Source organism: Heterodontus francisci, chromosome 36 (assembly GCF_036365525.1).
Source record: "Heterodontus francisci isolate sHetFra1 chromosome 36, sHetFra1.hap1, whole genome shotgun sequence".
Taxonomy (NCBI): domain Eukaryota; kingdom Metazoa; phylum Chordata; class Chondrichthyes; order Heterodontiformes; family Heterodontidae; genus Heterodontus; species Heterodontus francisci.
Genome location: NC_090406.1, coordinates 33,567,657 through 33,590,180, shown reverse-complemented (window position 1 = coordinate 33,590,180; position 22,524 = coordinate 33,567,657). Strand labels below are relative to the sequence as shown.

The 22,524-nt window shown below is 46.1% G+C and overlaps 1 protein-coding gene across 3 annotated transcripts in view; it reads right to left on the bottom strand.

The window, feature by feature from the left end:
* The window catches only part of malt2 (MALT paracaspase 2), a 54,199-nt gene that overhangs the window by 7,666 nt on the left and 24,009 nt on the right, over positions 1-22,524 (bottom strand). For all 3 annotated transcript variants that reach the window (XM_068016483.1, XM_068016484.1, XM_068016485.1), the window contains 7 exons: positions 17,135-17,188; positions 15,643-15,846; positions 14,948-15,125; positions 13,951-14,025; positions 12,506-12,633; positions 5,390-5,539; positions 1,988-2,145 (listed from right to left, as the gene is read on the bottom strand). In XM_068016483.1, coding sequence (XP_067872584.1) covers positions 1,988-2,145; positions 5,390-5,539; positions 12,506-12,633; positions 13,951-14,025; positions 14,948-15,125; positions 15,643-15,846; positions 17,135-17,188 — 947 coding nt within the window. The remainder of the gene's footprint in view (positions 1-1,987; positions 2,146-5,389; positions 5,540-12,505; positions 12,634-13,950; positions 14,026-14,947; positions 15,126-15,642; positions 15,847-17,134; positions 17,189-22,524) is intronic.

Below are 22,524 nucleotides of genomic sequence, written 5' to 3'. Positions count from 1 at the left end.
TCGGTGGGCCCTTGCGCATGTTGATAGGGTAGCACAGGTGTGATCATGGCATTTGTGGACAGGAGGAGTTGCAGAGGCAGAGACAGCTGTGGTCAGTTCTGTTCGGAGGAGGGAGGCCAGACACAGCCCTGTTCAGCTGGGCACAGATGCAGGGCCTCAGGAGTCACTGGAAAGGAGGCTGTACCTAGACCAGCAACAGGAGATGTGAGGCCACATGTTGGAGTTCCCTGAGGCCGTGCAGGGTCATGGGCAGATAGTGGAAGAGTCCATTCAGCTCATATGCACCATAAAGGCTCAGGGCTTTGAGTGTACGAGCTGCTGCACAGAGGGAGTCGCCAAACTCTTGGAGAGCCATATTCTGCATCACTCAGAATGTATGCAGGAACTGTGCACTGACATCCAGAGAATCCATGAGACACTGGGTAACGTGGACCGGCCAATAGAGCTGGTGGCACAGAGATCCTTGGAGGAGATGCCAGCTGCAACCCGGCTGGTGTCCTCCACCAGGCATCTGGAGCACCTGGCAAGGGCTGAGGATGTAACTGAGGAGGATGAGGAGGATGAGGGTACCACATGTGCTTTGAACCCAGTTCAAAGGTTCGAGGTTTGCGGTGGAGAAAAGACCAGTGGAGTCAACAGAGATTGCCTTATTAATGGAAGACCAGTAGAACGTGCTCGGAAGAAGTGAGCGAAGAGGACATTGGCTTTGAGAAGGAGATCCAACCCATTGCAACTGAGAGGAGTTTGGGACTTTTAACTGCAAGGATACCTTTACAATGCAAACACTGTGTAACGTATAAATGTGGTGTGGCGTTTTCGAGTGTGTTAATAAGCTAATGGGAAATATCTCTCTCTCTAATTTAGTACATTAGCTATGTACTAAGTACAATTTAATTAATGTTGATTTTCAGTTTAGTTGTTATAGTAAATGTCTTAAAATGTGAAATGTTGTTGTGTAATTCTTTAATTGGTCTGGGAGTTCATATCTCTTGTTTTAAAGTTAACAGTCTCTGCTGTGGTTGTAACACTGTGAAAATCCCATCACTGTTCTGGGGTGCATTTACAATCCACAAGTTCAGTATCAACTTTGCACCAATGTTAAACTTGAAGCTTACACTGGGCGAGAAGGGCTGAAATGACTCCAAAACAAAGTGGAGTGAGACTCCCTCCTCCTGGAATCTACCTCCGCTTCACTCTGGTGCCAGGGTGGGCCCTGATGCCGGATTCAGGCCATATTTACACAATTACTGCCGCATCGATGTGAAACAAAATCTTTTCACAGCAACATTCTGGTTGTCGTGTGAATGATCCTTAAAAAGGCTGCGTTTGCTGACAACACAGCCACTAGGTGGTGCAGTACTTGCACATATGCAAATGCAGCCTCATGCACTGAAACATCACTGTCTGCTATGTTTTAGGCAGCTGCCAGCATTAAAGATAGCGCTGCTCAACTTATCACAAAAACAAATTGAATTCAATCGCTGTGATCTCACCCCAAACAATATCCCATTTCACTTCCCTGGCGCTGCCTCCTTGCTGCTCGCTCTGGGCCTCGCCGCTGCCTTCCCTCAGCCACTTGTTCCCTGCTTCAACACCACCCCCACCGCTCCCTCCCGCTTCTCCCCCCATCCCCCTGCTCCTGCTCCCCACAGGGGAAGTGGGGGTGAGAGAGAAAGTGGCAAGATAGGGATAGGCAGGGGAGGGATACCGCAAGCAAGAGCCTGGAGTGGGGGGGATGTTGGGTTCCTGCCAGGTGGTGGGGATGAAAGTGTTTCAGTACGGCTGTGCGATGATGGTTTTGCGCACATGCGCGAAGGGGTCCTCGCAAGAACGTAGGCTGCGCATGCGCAGCACCTTACTGACAGCAAGAGACCGTTCTGTGCATGTGCACAGCTGGGAGCACTCTGATGGTGTTGGCACATTGGATGCATCGTCAGGAGTCACTTTGTAAAAAGAATGCTGAGGAGCCTTCAGTGTTGTTCCTTACCTCTGGAAAATTAGCCAGTCTGGCTTCACATTTAATGATGTCCTTCCCAGTTTGTTCTATTCTGGTATAAATAATCATAATATTTGAAAACTCAGCTGCAAATCCCAGACGAACCATGACTCCACATTCAAAATGGACATACCTGCTCTCTGGAAGAGCTAGAAAGAACAGACACATTGGACAGTCAGCATTCCGATCTCATTCGCAGGACTTCACATCTCCTAAACCCCCAAGACAACCAACCACTCCCCTGATATTGAGACTCATTGCTTCAGCCCCTACTCCACTGCTTTCTTTCTAAGGACCTCAAAACTGTAGAAGTCTTCATCTATCTGTCTTTCCGCCTTCCTACATTCTACAACAGGAAGTGTCTCAGCTTTGTGCCTTTCTAGACCAAACGGGGTCCATGTAATGGAGTCTCAGACACCACATATTAACTTTAAATCCATGTTTCCATTAATTTGTCTATATCAGAAGTTACTGATACTAACAGATCTTGGTGTTCTGATTTAGAATGTGTTCACCAGTGAAGCACCAGCATCGAGACCAGCCCTTTCTAAACCTCTAGGCCCACAAAGTTCAAAAAGAGCAAACTTTTGAATAAGAAATATAAGCACAAATAGGACTGAGTAATTGGCTATGAGGACTGGACTCTTGTGACTGCATGTGACTCCAGGGTCAAGGTCATTATTTTTATTTGTTCATTGGATGTGGGCATCCCTGACAAGGCCAGCATTTGTTGCCCATCCCTAATTGCCCTTCAGAAGATGGCGGTGAGCTGCTTTCTTGAACTGTTGCAGTCCTTGCAGTGAAGGAAGGGAGTTCCAGGATTTTGACCCAGTGACAGCGAAAGAATGGCAATATAGTTCCAAGTCAGGATGGTGTGTGACTTGTAGGGGAACTTGTAGGTGGCGGTGCTCTCATGCATCTGTTGATCTTGTCCTTCTAGGTGGTAGAGGTCACGGGTTTAGGTGGTGTTATCGAAGAGCCTTGGCAAGTTGCTGCAATGCATCTTGTAGATGGTACACATTGCTGCCACTGTGGAGGCAGTGAATGTTTATGTTTGTGGATGGGGTGTCAATCAAGTGGGCTGCTTTATCGTGGATGTTGTCGAGCTTCTTGAATGTTGTTGGAGTGGCCCTCATCCAGGCACGTAGAGAGTATTCCATCACACTCCTGATTGTGCCTTATAGATGCTATGCTGACTTTGTGGAGTCAGGTGAGTTATTCACCACAGAATACCCAGTCACTGACTTTCTCTTTTAGTCACAGTATGTATGTGGCTGCTCCAGTAAAATTTCTGGCCAATGGTGCCCCCCAGGGTGGTGGTGGTAGGGGATTCAGTGATGGTAATGCCGTTGAATGTCAAGGGGGGATGGTTAGAATTACTCCTGTTGAAGATTGTCATTGCCTGGCATTTCTATGGTGCGAATGTTACTTGCCACTTATCAGCCCAAGCCTGACAGATCTTGCTGCAAGTGGGCACAGACTTCTTCATTATCTGAGGAGTTGCAAAGGGTGCTGAACACTGTGCAATGGCCAGCGAACATCCTCACTTCTGACCTTATCATGGAGGGACAGTCATTGATTCATCAGCTGAAAGAAGACGGTCGGTGGTAATCAGCAGGAGGTTTCCTTGCCCACCTTTGACCTGATGCCATGAAACTGCATGGGGTCCGGAGTCAATGTTGAGAATTCTCAGGGCCACTCCCTCCCGACTGTACACCACTGTGCTGGCACCTCTGATGGGTCTGTCCTGCCGGTGGGACAGGACATACCTGGGGAAGGTGATGGAGCAGTCTGGAAAATTGGCTGTCAGGTAAGATTCTGTGAGTATGATTATGTCAGGTTGTTACAAAACAGAAAGTGCTGGAAATACTCAGCAGGTTTGACAGCATCTGGGGAGACCTTTCACCAGACCTGGAACGTTAACTGTTTCTCTCTCCACAGATGCTGTCAGACCTGCTGCATATTTCCAGCACTTTGTTTTTATTTCAGATTTCCAGCATCCGCAGTATTTTGGGCCAGGTTGTTGCTTGACTAGTCTGTGGGACAGCTCTCCCAATTTTGACACACATTCCCTGATATTAGTGAGGAGGACTTTGTAGGCTCGACTGGGCTGGGTGTGCCTTTATCGTTTCCGGTTTTTAGGTCAATGCCAAGTGATGCATCTGGTTTTATTCTTATTAAGACTTTTTCATAGTGGCTTGCTAGGCCATTTCAGACACGAGTTCAGTGTCAACCACATTGCTATGAATCTGGAGTCACATACAGGCCAGAGCAGGTAAAGACAGGAGATTTCCTTCCTTTATAGAACACTAGTGAAGCAAATGGGTTTACAAAAATCTAGTAGCTTCATGGTCATCATTACTGATACTAGCTTTTCATTACAAGTTGATTTAATTAACTGAATTTAAATTCCCCAGCTGCCTTGGTGGGATTTGAACTCAAATTGCTGGAGTATTAGTCCAAGCCTCTGGATTACTAGCCCAGTAATGTATCCACTATGCTACTGTACACATCACAGGGCCCTCACCCAGCTGTTAAAACCAAGCTTCTTGTCACCTAACCACTGCATCCTCAGTCACTGCTGTTTATCTTCCTTTCATTTCACCCTTGATATAAAAGTTCCCTCTGCTTTCCTTTCTTCCTCCTAACCTCATTGTGAGCACTTCACCTCATTTGTCTCAATCAATTCTGTTTAATCCCTCGTGAACCTTGAAAATTTCACCGCAAAGTTTCCCTTTTTTTCAAAGAAAACAACAAAATGTACTTCCTGAATCTTTCTTGAAAGCCTGATTCCATGAACTAGCTTTACTGTCCTCTCAGGGAGTTATTTACTTTCCACAACTCAATTCCCGGAGTTGCTAAAACAATGATTGTACTAAAGTGGCTTCACCATTTAGACACCAACAACTGGTTTGCTTCTAATGTCTCAGGAAACTTGTGACTCACTTTTTAAATGAACCACCCCAGTGTGATACTGAGCCACACAGAACAGGAAGGTTTCAGGTTCGATTCCCGCTCTGTGCCAAGTTGGCTGATTTCAGTAGGGGTTCTAATTGCCCTTGCACCCTGGGTTAGGGAAGAGTAAGTCTGCCAGAGATCGGGCCCCATGTAGACAACAGGTATAGACAGCATCGGATGGGGCTGTGATAGCCGTCAAACAGCCTGCTGACACTTACCGTTAGGATCCCACGTGAACAGTAGCCACTTGGGCAAGACACAGGAGCACACTTGCTCTTTAAAATATCTTACCCCAGTAAAGACATTTATGGAAAGATAAAATGATGCCAAATCCAGGAGAATCACTTTCCCCTGCCACAAGACGCTCAGTTCTCTGGACAGAAAATCATGCAACACAAATTGGAACATTAAAAGGAATGAGCAACTCTCTCTTACCATGGGCCTTAGCCCACTGCAGGTTCCTGGCTGAATACTCATCATGATAGTTGGGTGGGTTAATCTCATCTGTCAATGACCGTCGCTCTGACAGGCTGCTCCGGATCTCCAAAGCTTGTCTTCCCCTTGTAAGTTCGTACTTCCCCATATCTGAAATCGTAAGAGGGGTAGAGACAGTATGGGAGAAAGTATTGCGTTTCTTAACATTTATTCAGCTTGTTGGCCTTTTCAACTGCATGTCTACATGTGAATCTCAGGGAATTCTAACTCTCCCCCTCTCAGCCGGAATGGAGCAGGCAAGCACTTAAAATGGAGCATCCCCAATTCCCACTCCGTTCCTGATAATTCCCTATTTTAATATTGCTAGTTTTGGCAGGAGCTTCAAATCATGGTCACATGACATACGTAGGACACCAGTGGCATTTATTCTGCTCCTGAGGGAGTGACTGCAACAACAATAGCATCTTTAACGTCCCAAGGCACTTCACAGGAGTGTTATCAAACAAAATTTGACACCGGGCCAAGTAAGGAGATATTAGGACAGGTGACTAAAAGGTTAGTCACAGAGGTAAGTTTTAAGAAGCTTTTTAAAAGAGAACAGAGAAGTAGAGAGAAGGTCGTGTGTGACTAACTTGATTGAATTTTTTGAGAAGGTAGCAAGGAGGGTCGATGAGGGTAGTGTGTATGATATAATCTATGTGGATTTTAGCAAGGCTTTTGACAAGGTCTCACATGGCAGACTGGTCAGAAAAGTAAGAGCCCATGGGATACAAGGGTAAAGTGGCTAATTGGATCCAAAATTGACTCTGAGGAAGGAAGCAAAGGGCAATGGTTGACCGATGTTTTTGTGACTGGAAGGCTGTTTCTAATGGGGTGCAACAGAGCTCAATACAAGGTCCCTTGCGTTTTGTGGTATATAACAATAATTTAGATTTAAATGTAGGGGACATGATTAAGAGGTTTGCAGATGATTAAAAAATTGGTCATGTGATTGATAGTGAGGAAGTGTAGATAGTGTAGACTGCAGGAAGATATCATTGGACTGGTCAGGTGGGCAGAAAAGTGGCAACTGGAATTGAATCCAGAGAAGTGGGAGGTAATGCATTTGGGGAGGTCAAAGAAAGCATGGGGATACACAATAAATTGTAGGATACTGAGAAGTGTTGAAGAATAGAGGGACCTTGGAGTGCATGACCACAGATCCTTGAAAGTGGTAGGCACAAGGTGGTCAACAAGGCATACAGGATACTTTCCTTTATTAACTGAGGCATAGAATATAAGAACAGGGAGGTTATGCAATAACTGCATAAAACACTGGTTAGGCCACAGCTAGAGTACTGCATGCCATATTCTGGTCACCGCATTATAGGAAATAGGTAATCACATGAGAGAGGGTACAGAGGAGATTAACAAGGATGTTGCCAGGACTGGAGAATGTTGACTATGAGGAAAGATTGGAACAGATGGAGTTGTTTTCTTTGGATCAGAGGAGGGAGATTTAATTGAGGAGTACAAAATTATAAGGGGCCTAGATAGAGTGGATAAGAAGAACGTATTTCCCTTAGCAGAGAGGTCAATAACTAGGAGGCATAGATTTTAAAGTAATTGGTAGAAGAATAAGAGGGGAGTTGAGGGGAAACTTGTTCACCCAGAGGGATGGGGATGGGGGTTGGGGGGGGGGGGTGGGTGGCGGTGGTGGGGATCTGCAACTCACTGTCTGAAAGGGTGGTAGAGGCAGAAACCCTGGTCACATTTGAAAAATACTTGGAAATGCACTTGAAGTGCGGTAACCTAAAGAGCTACGGACTAAGAACTGGAAAGTGGGATAAGGCTGGATCGTTCTTTATCAGCTGGCACAGACATGATGGGCTGAATGGCCTCCTTTTGTGCTGTAAACTTTCCATGTTTCTATGATTTTGTTAATACATACTTAGCAGTTGGAAAAGAGAAAAAGGCCATTGGCGCAGCAAGTCTGTGTCAGTTTCTATCTTCCATGCCAGTAGATAGTTTTAATCAAATTTACCTCCCTATTCTCATATCTCTTCATCCCCTTTTCCTTCATCCACATATCCAATCTCACCTTGTATGTTGACAGTATCTGCCTCAGCAACTAAACCTGGAAGTTAACTCCACAACCTCAGGACTCTGTGTATAGACATTTCTCCTGCTCTCTGGTCTAAATCTCTTACATTTATTCTTGCATCTTTGCCGACTCACTCTGGACGCTCAACTATTGGAAGGAGTCAGCTTCTACCGAGCCCGTCCTGGTGATTGTGAACAACAACAGCAACTTGTATTTCCATAGCACTTTTAACATAACAAGGTGCTTCACAGAACATTATAAAGCAAAATTTGACACTGAGCCACATAGGTGATATTAGGTCAGATGGTCAAAAGCTTGGTCAAAGATGTCAGTTTTAAGGAGTTTCTTAAAAGAGAAAAGAGAAGTAGAGAGGCGGAGAGGTTTAGGGAGGGAATTCCAGAGCTTAGGGTCTAAGCAACTGAAGGCACAGCCACCAATGGTGGAATGTTTAAAATTAGGGATGCACAAGCGGCCTGAATTGGAGCCACTCAGAGATCTCGGAGGGTTGTGTGGCTGGAGGAGATTACAGAGATAGGGAAGGACCAGGCCATGGAGGAATTTGAAAACAAGGATGATAATTTTTAAATTGAGGCGTTGCTTAACCTGGAGCCAATGTAAGTCAGCGAGCACAGGGGTGATGGGTGAACTTGACTTGATGCGAGTGACAACCCAGGTAGCTGGGCTTTGGACGACCTCAAGTTTACGGAAGGTAGAATATGTGTGGCCGCCCAGAAGTGCATTGGAATAGTCAAATCCTGAGGTAACAAAGGCCTGGATGAGGGTTTCAGCAGTGGATGAGCTGAGGCAGGGGCAGAATCAGGCGAGGTTACAGTCATAGAAATAGACAGTCTTAGTGGTGGTATGGATATGGGGTCGGAAGTTCACCTCAGGCTCAAATAAAACACCAAGTTTGCGAACAGTCTGATTCAGCCTCAAACAGGATGGCAAGTAGAGTCGGTAACTAGGGAATGGAGTTTGGAGCTTCCCGATATGCAATTGAATTAAATTTCTGCTCATCCAGTACTGGATGTTGGACAAGCAATATGACAATTTAGCAACAGTGGAGAAATGGAGAGAGGTGGTGGTGAGAGAGAGCTGAATATGTTGTCAACATACAGAAATTGATGGTGTGTTTTCAGATGATGTCACTGAGGGGCAGCATGTAGATAAGAAATAGGAGGGGGCCAAGGATAAATCCTTGGAGGACACCACAGGTAACAGTGCAGGAGTGGGAGGAGTTAGGTGGAGAGGCGTTGGAGGAGGATAATGTCGTCAACCATGTCAAAGGTTGCAGACAAGTCGAGATGGACCATGAGATATAGTCTACCTTTATCACAGTCAAATAGGATGTCATTTGTGACTTATATATGAAGCTTTGATAGAAGCTGAACACAGCAATCTGTCATTCATACACAGCACTAGGTCTCTGGGACAACTGAATCTAGTCTGGGTACATCCTTGTCACCTTTTACTGGAAACTGGCCAATCCATCCTCTCTTGAACGGGCCATTCTGCACTGCAGGAACAAACCTTCCATTTGCGAGCTGCTACAACACCAGGCAAGGAAACCAGTCACAAGATAAGGGTGCAGAAGCAAAAAGCAAATGAAAGCAAAAAAAGAGAAAATGAGGAAACACACTGTGTTAAATTTAAAGGGAAAACACTCAACGATATTTAAGGGACATTTTCAGAATGAAACTAAATTAAACTGAATAATTACCAGAGGAATAGAGGATTGTATGATAAGAATGAGGGGAACAAGAATTATTTCAAGTAGAAACTGATGACAAGGGTAGAAGTAGAGGGGCTCTGTGAACTGGAGAGCTGCAGGTTTGAAGGGAGGAGGAAGAGGAGGCAGAGTACGGCTGTACACTTTCCAAAATAGCATACTGTGCCTACACAGCAGTGTTGGCTACAGTACTGTCTCCTCAAAGGGAGATCAGCAGCCATAGCCTTTAGCAACCAATCCTGGTCTTGTTAAATTACATCAAACACTCTTTATGGACAAGAATAACAGGCCAGGAGTGAGAAGGAGGGGGACAGGCCATGATATAGCTGCCAAGTCTAGTTGGACATATTTTTGCGAGGTTTCAACACATGATCACCTGTCTCCGATCGCTATGTATAATCAACCAGCATTTTTCCTAAATCCAATATTTCGATAAACAATAATAAACAAAAGTGTTCAAAGAAAATGAAAATGGCAAGTAATTTTTTTTTCAATGCTCCTATGATTTTTCACCTGGGTTGTGAACAACAGTGCCCAGGATCTTTAATTCCTAGATATTCCTAGGACTGGCAACCCTAGGCCGGGGGTGAAGGGAGAGAATCAAATTTAAGAGAACGGTGGGAAAAAAACAAACACTGCCATCTCATCTCTAGGCCCCAGCATCAACTCAAATCCATCCCATTCTCCTGGATCAAAGTCTCCCCTGCCTGTTGGCTGCTGGGTGCTACAGGAAATGAGTTTTACTGTCTTGAGCCGGTCTCTAGCGGGCGAAGGTTAAATAGGTAGTCTTCCAGACCGAGGTCACAAGATGGTCAGTGAAGTCACACAAGGGTGTGCTCTTCTGACGCTGAGACTGAGCCCCATTGTTTGGGACAGTGTAGAGGGAGCTTTTCTTTTGTACCTAACCACTGTAGGCTGATAAGTTTTGACGAGTACAAAATTTACAAAAAAGGGTTAAAAAAAAGTCTTTATACTGGAGTTACAGAAACAAGGGTAAATCAGGGAGGTGAAAATCCAAGGTTGGAAAAGTGTAGCTAGAGCTGGCGGAAGGGGGGCTAAAGGAAGGGGGAAGGAGAACAACACGTAAGAGAAGAAGCCAGAGGGATAACAGAGCCTTTGAGCAGGAGAGGGGAGAAAGAAATAGAAAGGGGAGAAGAAAAGAGAGATAAAGAGAGGGAGAAAGGAGGGAAAGAGGAAAACCATTATTAGTTATCAGCTAAATGCTGGAATTGGGCAAGGCCTGAAAGCAAATTGTCTATCCTTGGAGATACATTGCATGGTGACATGAACGGAGAGAGTGAGAGACTTCACATCTAAGTTAATAGAGAGAGAGAGAAAATGAGGCTGAAAGGGCAATAATGATATCAAAGTGACTCCTGACAATGCAACGTCATCAGAGCGTTCCACGCTCGGTCTCCTGCTCTCAGTGAGATGCTGCGCATGCGCATCCTACATCTTGCCAGGACTAATTGGCGCATGCATGGGAAAACGTCATTGCGTAACGCCAATGTCATCGAGCGGCTGAATGGGGCACTTTGAGGCTCGACCTCGATCCCCGCCACTCGCTCCCCCCAACTCAGCTACTCTTTCCTGCCCCACTGGCCACTCTACCCCCTCGATCACTCGCTCCAGCCCTCGATGTTTCTCCCCCTCCCCCCACCGATTGCTTCTCCCCCTCAGATGCTCGCTCTCAACCTCGCCACTGCTACCCCCACTCCCCTAGGCCGATTGCTCCCCGCTTCCCGCCCCCCCACCCCGCTCTCCATCCCCTTGCTCCCCGCTTTCCCCCCACCTCCTTCAGCCACTAGCTCCAGGCTGCGCCGCTTCCCTCCTCTCGGCCACTAGCACCTACATCGCCCCATCACCCTTCGCCTTGCTTCTTCGGGCGGCGCGCAGAGAATGATTGAACGTGGGAATGAGTGGCCGAGAGGAGGGAAGTGGCATGGCCTGGAGCTAGTGTCTGGAGGTAGGGGGCGGGAAGCGAGGAGCGGGGAACAATTGGCCGAGGGGAGGAGAAAGGGGGGAGCAGTGGCGAGGTCTGGAGTGAGCGGCTGAGGGAGGGGGGAAAACGATGGGTCTGTAGTGAGTGCTTAAGGGAAGGCCAGGGAGCCAGCAGTGAGAAGACAGGCGCAGGAGGGACCAACAGAGAAAAGCGCAATGGCAGGAGCGAACTGTTGGGGGTGGGATGGAGGCAGCGATGGCAGCAATTGAGGGGATTTTCGGGTTGAAGTTGTTTTTCTGTGATAAATTGAGCAGCGCCATTTTTAATCCTGGCAGCTGCCTGAACGTCGCAGACAGTGATGTTTCAGTGGAAGAGGCTGCATTTGGGCAGGTGCTAGTACTGCGCCACCTAGTGGTTCCGTTGTCAGCAAATGCAACCTAATTATATAGTCAGCAGGCAGGAAGCAACTGATGCCACTTGGAGACTCGAAACTGGTGAGAAACTGAAACTTTGAGATATTGTAACAGGGAAAGAGAGGATGAGATGGGCAGGTTAAACAGTGTAGATGAAGATGTAGATAAAGCAGCAATACTGCAGCAAGAAGGTAGAGATATGTCACAAGCACTTCCTGTTGGGACGGGAAATCCCAGTGTAGTGATGCAATGATTTAATAAGCTTCATTTTTGGAGCAAAAGATCATTTAATGGTTGAAAACAGAACATAAATGCTCTGCAGACAGCTCAATGTTTAAATTAACCACTCTTAGTGCTGAATTGCGCACAGTAGCAGGCCCAGGAGCAATCCAAATTAAAAATGACAATTTGAATAAGATACCAAAGAGCAGCTGGTGCCTGTGAAACTGCACCTGGGCATGGGGGGGAGGGGGTGCAGATTGCAGGGCAGGAGGAAACTGCTTATCCCCTATTGTATCACAGTGTCCACAGAGACACACTAGAGTCGCCAAATGAATCAGAAGAAATCTTTTCTTTCCACTTGGATAGGCCAAATCCAAAACCAAATCCAGTTGGGAGCCGGGCTAGTAGACAATCAAGGGTCACAGTTCACCCCTCCCCCAACCGAACACCAATGATATGGGCACAGATCCCAGTATCAGGAAGAATGGACAGGCAGAAAGACTATCCCAGGCCAATAGGGGGATGGATTAATATACCAGACTGGACAAGTACAAGGTGACCATAAAGAACAGTAACAGGCTGTGTAGGTGGGGGGGGGGGGGCGGAGAAATGACCGCCTTCTTTAGCCTGTGACCTTTCCTGCTCTGTGTGGCTCACTACCAATTGAGCATAGTCTTAACCCACTGGGTGAGGGACAGCTTTAATCTTCGTGTAAAATCCAGTCCACCTTCTGCAACTTTATCCAGCAAGACAGTGATTTTTTCATCCTCCAATAAACGTTTCTTCAGGAAGCTGATGAAAATCCCATTTGTAAGTTCTCCTTGGCTGATTTCATATGCCTCTGCGTCTGGGCAACTGGAAAAATTCAATAAATGAGAAGCCTGTGGATCATTAACACTCTCTGAAATAACCTACCCACGTAGTTAGGGGTTGATTAATGGCTGTCACTCGGCCTCTCACTCCCCATTTACATTACAGCCTCACCTGGGGACCACCAACCGGGACTGGCAAACAATATAGTTCAACCATCTGGAGTGAACCCCAATATAGGACCACCACCTGGACTGGCCCCTGGTACAGGACCACCACCTGGACTGGCCCCCAGTACAGGACCACCACCTGGTCTGACCCCTGTACAGGACCACCATCTGGACAGGCCCACAGTACAGGACCAGCATCTGGACTGGCCCCCAGTACAGGACCACCACCTGGTCTGACCCCTGTCCAGGACCACCAACTGGACTGGCGTCCAATATAGGACGACCACCTGGACTGGCGCCCGATATAGGACCACCACCTGGACTGGCACCCGATATAGGACAACCACCTGGACTGGCGCCCGATATAGGACCACCACCTGGACTGGCGCCCGATATAGGACCACCACCTGGACTGGCGCCCGATATAGGACCACCACCTGGACTTGCCCCTGGTATAGGACCACCACCTGGACTGGCGTCCAATATAGGACGACCACCTGGACTGGCGCCCGATATAGGACCACCACCTGGACTGGCACCCGATATAGGACAACCACCTGGACTGGCGCCCGATATAGGACCACCACCTGGACTGGCGCCCGATATAGGACCACCACCTGGACTGGCGCCCGATATAGGACCACCACCTGGACTTGCCCCTGGTATAGGACCACCACCTGGACTGGCGCCCGATATAGGACCACCACCTGGACTTGCCCCTGGTATAGGACCACCACCTGGACTGGCGCCCGATATAGGACCACCACCTGGACTTGCCCCTGGTATAGGACCACCACCTGGACTGGCGCCCGATATAGGACCACCACCTGGACTTGCCCCTGGTATAGGACTACCACCTGGACTGGTGCCCGTTATAGGACCACCACCTGGGCAAGTGCCTGATATAGAACCACCATTGGACATCAATGAAACAGATTATCTGGTCATCATTGCATTGCAGTTCACAATCTGACCACTCGTTTCCTACATTACAACAGTGATTGCACTTTAGTAATGAATTGGCTGTAAAGTGCTTTGGGATGTCCTGAGGTTGTGAAAGTCACGATATAAATCAAAGTTCTTTCTTTCTATCACAATGCAGTGGCTGAAGTCAGGCTACTGCTAGCACTATAAATAAATACAAAATTAGACTGACTAAAGTTTGAGGATAAAGAACAAGAGAACTGCTTACGTGGCATAACCATAGACAATATTTGCTGTGACTCTCAAGGCTTCCATATGCGGAATGATTTTGTCATGCATATTCCTGAGAAGGTAGAGTTACAAAGAAGTCCTTATAGTCAGATTTCAACATCCTCTGATCCCATTATCAGCCCATTCTGTGTTGCACCATCATCCCTTTTTGTCATTTAATTGCTCCTGCCCTCTACCCCATCACTGACCTCTGCCTTTGTTCTTTCCATCCACCTCCCCCACACCTGGCTCTGTATCTGCTTAAAAGCTGCTCCTGTCTCACATCTTCCATTTCTGATGGATGGTCATCGGTCTGAAATGTTAACTTTGCTTTTCTCTCCAAAGATGCTGCCTTACCTGCTGAGTATTTCCAGTATTTTCTGTTTTTATTTCTTAAAGTCGTTTGTTTTTCCCAGTAAGCTTTATGTTGATCAAGGCGAGGGAAGTTTGTGATGGGGAATGAAAAACCTTCACATTTCCGACAAACTCTCAACCCAATTCCTAGTGGACATGGGCCTACAGCATAGGTCTGCACCTGATTTGCTAGTCAAGTAACAATCTCACTGAGAGAGGCCACAAGATGGGAAATTTAAAAATAATCACACCAGAGATGGTCTTCAGCCCAAGTATTGGGAAAGGGAGGAAACTATACCCTCAAATGTAGCTGTGAACTGTGCAACCTGTCATTCTCTAACCTGGCTGCACAGTGGGACAGCATTGAGGGAGATTTACTCTATATCTGTTCTGTGCTATACCTGCCCTGGGAGTGTTTGATGCAGCATAGTAGAGGGAGTTTTACTCTGTATCTAACCTGCACCACACCAGCCTTGGAAGTGTTTCACGGGCAGTAGAGAGAGTTTTACTCCACATCTAACCCGTGTTGTACCTGCCCTCGGTGTGTTTGATGGTGACTCTGAAACATTCCCCCAACACTGCTGAACACAGAAATTCAGCAGAAAACGTTCAAGAATGAAATTCTCCCTTAATTTCCGCACCTTTTGCGACACATGTCGAGGAGGAAGACGTTCAGCCCAGTTTGTTTCTCCTGCATCAGCTGCAGAATGTTCTGGACACACAGGCAGTGTTTGGATGTGTAGGAACCCGGAGCATCAATGGGAACCATTAAGCTGTTCCCAAAGTTTTCATATCCATGTCCGGCGTAGTAAAACAAACCTGAGGAGGAAGTGAATAATCAGGTACTCCCGCTAAAAACTGACACCCTGTGTCACACACTGCACCCCCCACAACACAGACACCCTGCATCACCCCCCACCCCCACAACAACACAGACTCCCTGCATCAAAGCTCAGCCTGTGCTAATCTGGCTGATCTGAGCCCAAGCTGCAATGATTGGTGCTACGATTAATTCCAGCACTGCTCCAATAGTGAGCAGAGAATCAGGCCGGTTTACTGTTCCTGGTCACAATCCAGTAATTCCTGCTGGGAAGCAAGTATGCGGAGACCGGTTGAGAACAGGATCACTTGAGCTTGCCCCTGACACGGTCAAATACCCCGACAACACTCAAGGAATGAAGAGCTGGCAGAAGACTGCCAGAGCCCATGGAACTGTGCCAGCTTCAGAAGAAGAGGGTCAAACCCAGAAAGTTGTGGGGGGGCAGGGGGGGTGGGGAGTGGGGGGGGGGGGTGTACCCATTTATATCTGGGGTGGAAAAGTTAGTGTGTAGGTTACCATATACTCCCTTGTCAAGAAGCAGCAGGAATTCATTCACAGCTCGGTGCATCTCGAGTCTGGTGAGGTCGAGCAGAGACACAACCTTGAAGTTGAGCTGTCGGAGGAGGTTTGTGAGCTCATGCACATCTACCATTGGAGCCTTCAGCTGCTTGTGGTGTAAATAATTCATGTTCCCCATCAGGAGGGCCACCTTGTCTGTGGCTGAAGAAAACAAAGAGTGAGTGAGCATTAGGGACCAAAATTGCAGGTCCCCTCTGTATTGTCTGAAAATGTCAGGATGATCAGGTTCAGCAGTGGATCACCTGAAGCTTTCAGCGGCAGCATCAAGCATTTTCAGATCAGGTATAAATAGCATCGATCAGAGTGAAGCTCCTGCCACTCTTCCTAATAATATATCTTGGCCCCAAGCTCAGCAAGCGTACCCATGTAACTTTATCTGTCTCTCAGGCACCTTGTGCCAATTGGGGGCAATTTTCAACTGTAGGTCCCAGCCGACTAAATATGGATTGAGACTGGCCAAAGTTATTTCAAATTGGAAAAATCCCCTCTGTGTGGTCTTGAATTGAACCAAAGCCCCTAATGACAAAGGGCCCGTGTCTAACCCACTGGGTTAAACCCAACCACTACAAGTTTCCCTATGCCACTCAGGTGAGGATGGTTACATTTAAGCACACGAAGAATCTGCTGTCCGATGTTACTAAAGCTTTTCATTAATTGCTAATGATTATAAAAGAATGAATTCATATATTTATATAGTTCCACCAGCCCCAGAAACTTAAGCACAAAAATCTAGGCTGACACTCCAGTGCAGCACTTAGGGAGTGCTGCACTGTTAGAGGTGCCGTCTGTCAGGTGAGCCAATAAACTGAGGCCCCATCTACCCTCTCAGGTGGACATGAAAGCTCTCAGGCACTATTTGCAGAAGAGCAAGTGAATTCTCCCCGGTGTCCTGGCCAATATTTATCCCTCAATCAACATCATTAAAAATAATTATTTGATCATTATTACATTGAAGTTTGTGGGATCTTGCTGTGTGAAATTTAGCTGTCGCATTTCTTACATTATCACAGTGACAACACTTCAAAAGGAAAAGTATTTCATTGGCTGTAAGATGCTTTGGGACATCCGGTGGTTATAAAAAGCACTTTATAAAAGCAAGTCTTTGTTTTATTTGGTTGTTTTTATATGGAAGGTGGGAGGGGCGGGGGAAATGGTTAGGTAACCCTTTTCTGTTTTTCCTGTATTATCCCATGTTTTTATCCATCTGGCCTGAGACTGTTCTCAGTGTAGCCACTGCCCAGGCAGCGTGACTCAAATGATTACCCAGTGACCCACTGGCGAGTGGGCATGTGGGCAGCAGGATCAGACCCAATGTCCCAAGGTCAAATATTCTGCTAGCACCTACTGTCTAGGCTCACACAATAATCAGCGTCCAGTGCTCTTTCTGTAAAAAAAATACAAAACTAATTTGAAAACTCTGCAAATTTACCGTAGAAATCTGTAGAACAATGGATAGCCTTCAGTTGTGGTCCTGGGCTGGAACCTGTGGGAAAATGCAGCACAAAGTCAACTGATTTTTCACTGAAGAGATAGAAAACAAAATGGACAGTCACAGACTGCGGTTCGGATCATCACTGACCAGGATTCAGCCCGTCACTGACCGGGGTTCTGACCGACACTGACCGACATTCAGACTGTCACTGACCGGGATTCGGATCATCACTGACCAGGATTCAGACCGATACTGACCAATATTCAGATCGTCACTGACTGACAATCAGACGCTCACAGATCAGAGTTCAGACCGTCACTGACCGGGGTTCTGACCGACACTGACCGACATTCAGACTGTCACTGACCAGGGTTCTGACCGACACTGACCGACATTCAGACTGTCACTGACCAGGGTTCTGACCGACACTGACCGACATTCAGACTGTCACTGACCGGGGTTCTGACCGACACTGACCGACATTCAGACTGTCACTGACCGGGGTTCGGATCGACACTGACCAGGGTTCAGACTGACACTGACCGACATTCAGACTGTCACTGACCGGGGTTCGGATCGACACTGACCAGGGTTCAGACTGACACTGACCAACATTCAGACTGTCACTGACCAGGGTTCTGACCGACACTGACCGACATTCAGACTGTCACTAACCGGGGTTCGGATCGACACTGACCAGGGTTCAGACTGACACTGACCGACATTCAGACTGTCACTGACCGGAGTTCGGATCGACACTGACCAGGGTTCAGACTGACACTGACCAACGTTCAGACTGTCACTGACCAGGGTTCTGACCGACACTGACCAGAGTTCAGACCGTCACTGACCGGGGTTCGGATCGACACGGACCAGGGTTCTGACCGTCACTGACCGGGGTTCTGACCGACACTGACCGACATTCAGACTGTCACTGACCAGGGTTCTGACCGACACTGACCGACATTCAGACTGTCACTGACCGGAGTTCGGATCGACACTGACCAGGGTTCAGACTGACACTGACCGACATTCAGACTGTCACTGACCGGGGTTCGGATCGACACTGACCAGGGTTCAGACTGACACTGACCGACATTCAGACTATCACTGACCAGGGTTCTGATCGACACTGACCGACATTCAGACCGTCACTGACCAGGGTTCTGACCGACACTGACCAGAGTTCAGACTGTCACTGACCGGGGTTCGGATCGACACTGACCAGGGTTCAGACTGACACTGACCAACATTCAGACTGTCACTGACCAGGGTTCTGACCGACACTGACCAGAGTTCAGACTGACACTGACCAACATTCAGACCGTCACTGACCGGGGTTCGGATCGACACTGACCAGGGTTCAGACTGACACTGACCAATATTCAGACCGTCACTGACCGGGGTTCGGATCGACACTGACCATGGTTCAGACCGTCACTAATTGACATTCAGACCATCACTGACCAATATTCAGACTGTCACTGACCGGGGATCTGACCGACACTGACCGCACTGACCCATTGCACATATCTCTTACTAATATGCTGCCCTCGATGGTTTCAGACAATCAAAAGCTGGCTCAATTATTTGCATATGAAATAATGGCTTGTGACTGGTTGAATTACAAACGCTAATATATAGATCATGGGTTCGTTAAATTGAAAAGTTACAGTTGCACAGAAACCCAACACCAAGAGCACCTTTACCAATAAATACAAACCCAACACCAAGATCATCCCCAATAAATACAAACCCAACACCAAGATCATCCCCAGTAAATACAAACCCAACACCAAGATCATCCCCAATAAATACAAACCCAACACCAAGATCATCCCCAATAAATACAAACCCAACACCAAGATCATCCCCAATAAATACAAACCCAACACCAAGTTCGTCCTCAATAAATACAAACCCAACACCAAGATCATCCCCAATAAATACAATCCCAACACCAAGATCATCCCCAATAAATACAAACCCAACACCAAGATCATCCCCAATAAATACAATCCCAACACCAAGATCATCCCCAATAAATACAAACCCAACATCAAAATCACCCCCAGTAAATACAAACCCAACACCAAGATCATCCCCAATAAATACAATCCCAACACCAAGATCATCCCCAGTAAATACAAACCCAACACCAAGATCATCCCCAATAAATACAAACCCAACACCAAGTTCGTCCTCAATAAATACAAACCCAACACCAAGTTCGTCCTCAATAAATACAAACCCAACACCAAGATCATCCCCAATAAATACAATCCCAACACCAAGATCATCCCCAATAAATACAAACCCAACACCAAGATCATCCCCAATAAATACAATCCCAACACCAAGATCATCCCCAATAAATACAAACCCAACATCAAAATCACCCCCAGTAAATACAAACCCAACACCAAGATCATCCCCAATAAATACAATCCCAACACCAAGATCATCCCCAGTAAATACAAACCCAACACCAAGATCATCCCCAATAAATACAAACCCAACATCAAAATCACCCCCAGTAAATACAAACCCAACACCAAGATCATCCCCAGTAAATACAATCCCAACATCAAAATCACCCCCAGTAAATACAAACCCAACACCAAGATCATCCCCAATAAATACAATCCCAACACCAAGATCATCCCCAATAAATACAAACCCAACATCAAAATCACCCCCAGTAAATACAAACCCAACACCAAGATCATCCCCAATAAATACAAACCCAACACCAAGATCATCCCCAGTAAATACAAACCCAACACCAAGATCATCCCCAATAAATACAAACCCAACACCAAGTTCGTCCTCAATAAATACAAACCCAACACCAAGATCATCCCCAATAAATACAATCCCAACACCAAGATCATCCCCAATAAATACAAACCCAACACCAAGATCATCCCCAATAAATACAATCCCAACACCAAGATCATCCCCAATAAATACAAACCCAACATCAAAATCACCCCCAGTAAATACAAACCCAACACCAAGATCATCCCCAATAAATACAAACCCAACACCAAGATCATCCCCAATAAATACAAACCCAACACCAAGATCATCCCCAATAAATACAATCCCAACACCAAGATCATCCCCAATAAATACAAACCCAACACCAAGATCATCCCCAATAAATACAATCCCAACACCAAGATCATCCCCAATAAATACAAACCCAACACCAAGATCATCCCCAATAAATACAAACCCAACACCAAGATCATCCCCAATAAATACAAACCCAACATCAAAATCACCCCCAGTAAATCCAAACCCAACACCAAGATCATCCCCAATAAATACAAACCCAACACCAAGATCATCCCCAATAAATACAATCCCAACACCAAGATCATCCCCAGTAAATCCAAACCCAACACCAAGATCATCCCCAATAAATACAAACCCAACATCAAAATCACCCCCAGTAAATCCAAACCCAACACCAAGATCATCCCCAATAAATACAAACCCAACACCAAGATCATCCCCAATAAATACAAACCCAACACCAAGATCATCCCCAATAAATACAAACCCAACACCAAGATCATCCCCAGTAAATACAAACCCAACATCAAAATCACCCCCAGTAAATACAAACCCAACACCAAGATCATCCCCAATAAATACAAACCCAACACCAAGATCATCCCCAGTAAATACAAACCCAACATCAAAATCACCCCCAGTAAATACAAACCCAACACCAAGATCATCCCCAATAAATACAAACCCAACACCAAGTTCGTCCTCAATAAATACAAACCCAACACCAAGATCATCCCCAATAAATACAAACTCAACACCAAGATCACCCCCAATAAATACAAACCCAACACCAAGATCATCCCCAATAAATACAAACCCAACACCAAGATCATCCCCAGTAAATACAAACCCAACATCAAAATCACCCCCAGTAAATACAAACCCAACACCAAGATCATCCCCAATAAATACAAACCCAACACCAAGATCATCCCCAGTAAATACAAACCCAACATCAAAATCACCCCCAGTAAATACAAACCCAACACCAAGATCATCCCCAATAAATACAAACCCAACACCAAGTTCGTCCTCAATAAATACAAACCCAACACCAAGATCATCCCCAATAAATACAAACTCAACACCAAGATCATCCCCAATAAATACAAACCCAACACCAAGATCATCCCCAATAAATACAAACCCAACACCAAGATCATCCCCAATAAATACAAACCCAACACCAAGATCATCCCCAGTAAATACAAACCCAACATCAAAATCACCCCCAGTAAATACAAACCCAACACCAAGATCATCCCCAATAAATACAAACCCAACACCAAGATCATCCCCAGTAAATACAAACCCAACATCAAAATCACCCCCAGTAAATACAAACCCAACACCAAGATCATCCCCAATAAATACAAACCCAACACCAAGTTCGTCCTCAATAAATACAAACCCAACACCAAGATCATCCCCAATAAATACAAACTCAACACCAAGATCACCCCCAATAAATACAAACCCAACAAGATATTTTCCAATAAATACAAACCCAACACCAAGATCATCCCCAGTAAATACAAACCCAACATCAAAATCACCCCCAGTAAATACAAACCCAACACCAAGATCATCCCCAATAAATACAAACCCAACACCAAGTTCGTCCTCAATAAATACAAACCCAACACCAAGATCATCCCCAATAAATACAAACTCAACACCAAGATCACCCCCAATAAATACAAACCCAACACCAAGATCATCCCCAATAAATACAAACCCAACACCAAGATCATCCCCAATAAATACAAACTCAACACCAAGATCACCCCCAATAAATACAAACCCAACACCAAGATCATCCCCAATAAATACAAACCCAACACCAAGATCACCCCCAATAAATACAAACCCAACAAGATATTTTCCAATAAATACAAACCCAACACCAGGATCATCTTCAATAAATACAAACCCAACACCAAGATCATCCCCAATAAATACAAACCCAACACCAAGATCACCCCCAATAAATACAAACTCAACAGCAAGATCACCCCCAATAAATACAAACCCAACACCAAGATCACCCACAGTAAATACAAACCCAACACCAAGATCACCACAGTAAATCCAGATGCCAAGGCAAAGAAAAAAGTTAGGATTGGTGACTAGAAATTTGGTCAAAGTACTGAGTTTAAAGGTGGAGAGGGTGGTGTGGAGATTTAGGGAGGAAATTTCAGAGCTTAGGGCCTGGAAGTCTGAAGGCACAGCCACCAACATTAGGGCGAAAGAGGTGGCAGATATATAACAACCAGAATTATAGGAACGCAGACGGTTCAGAG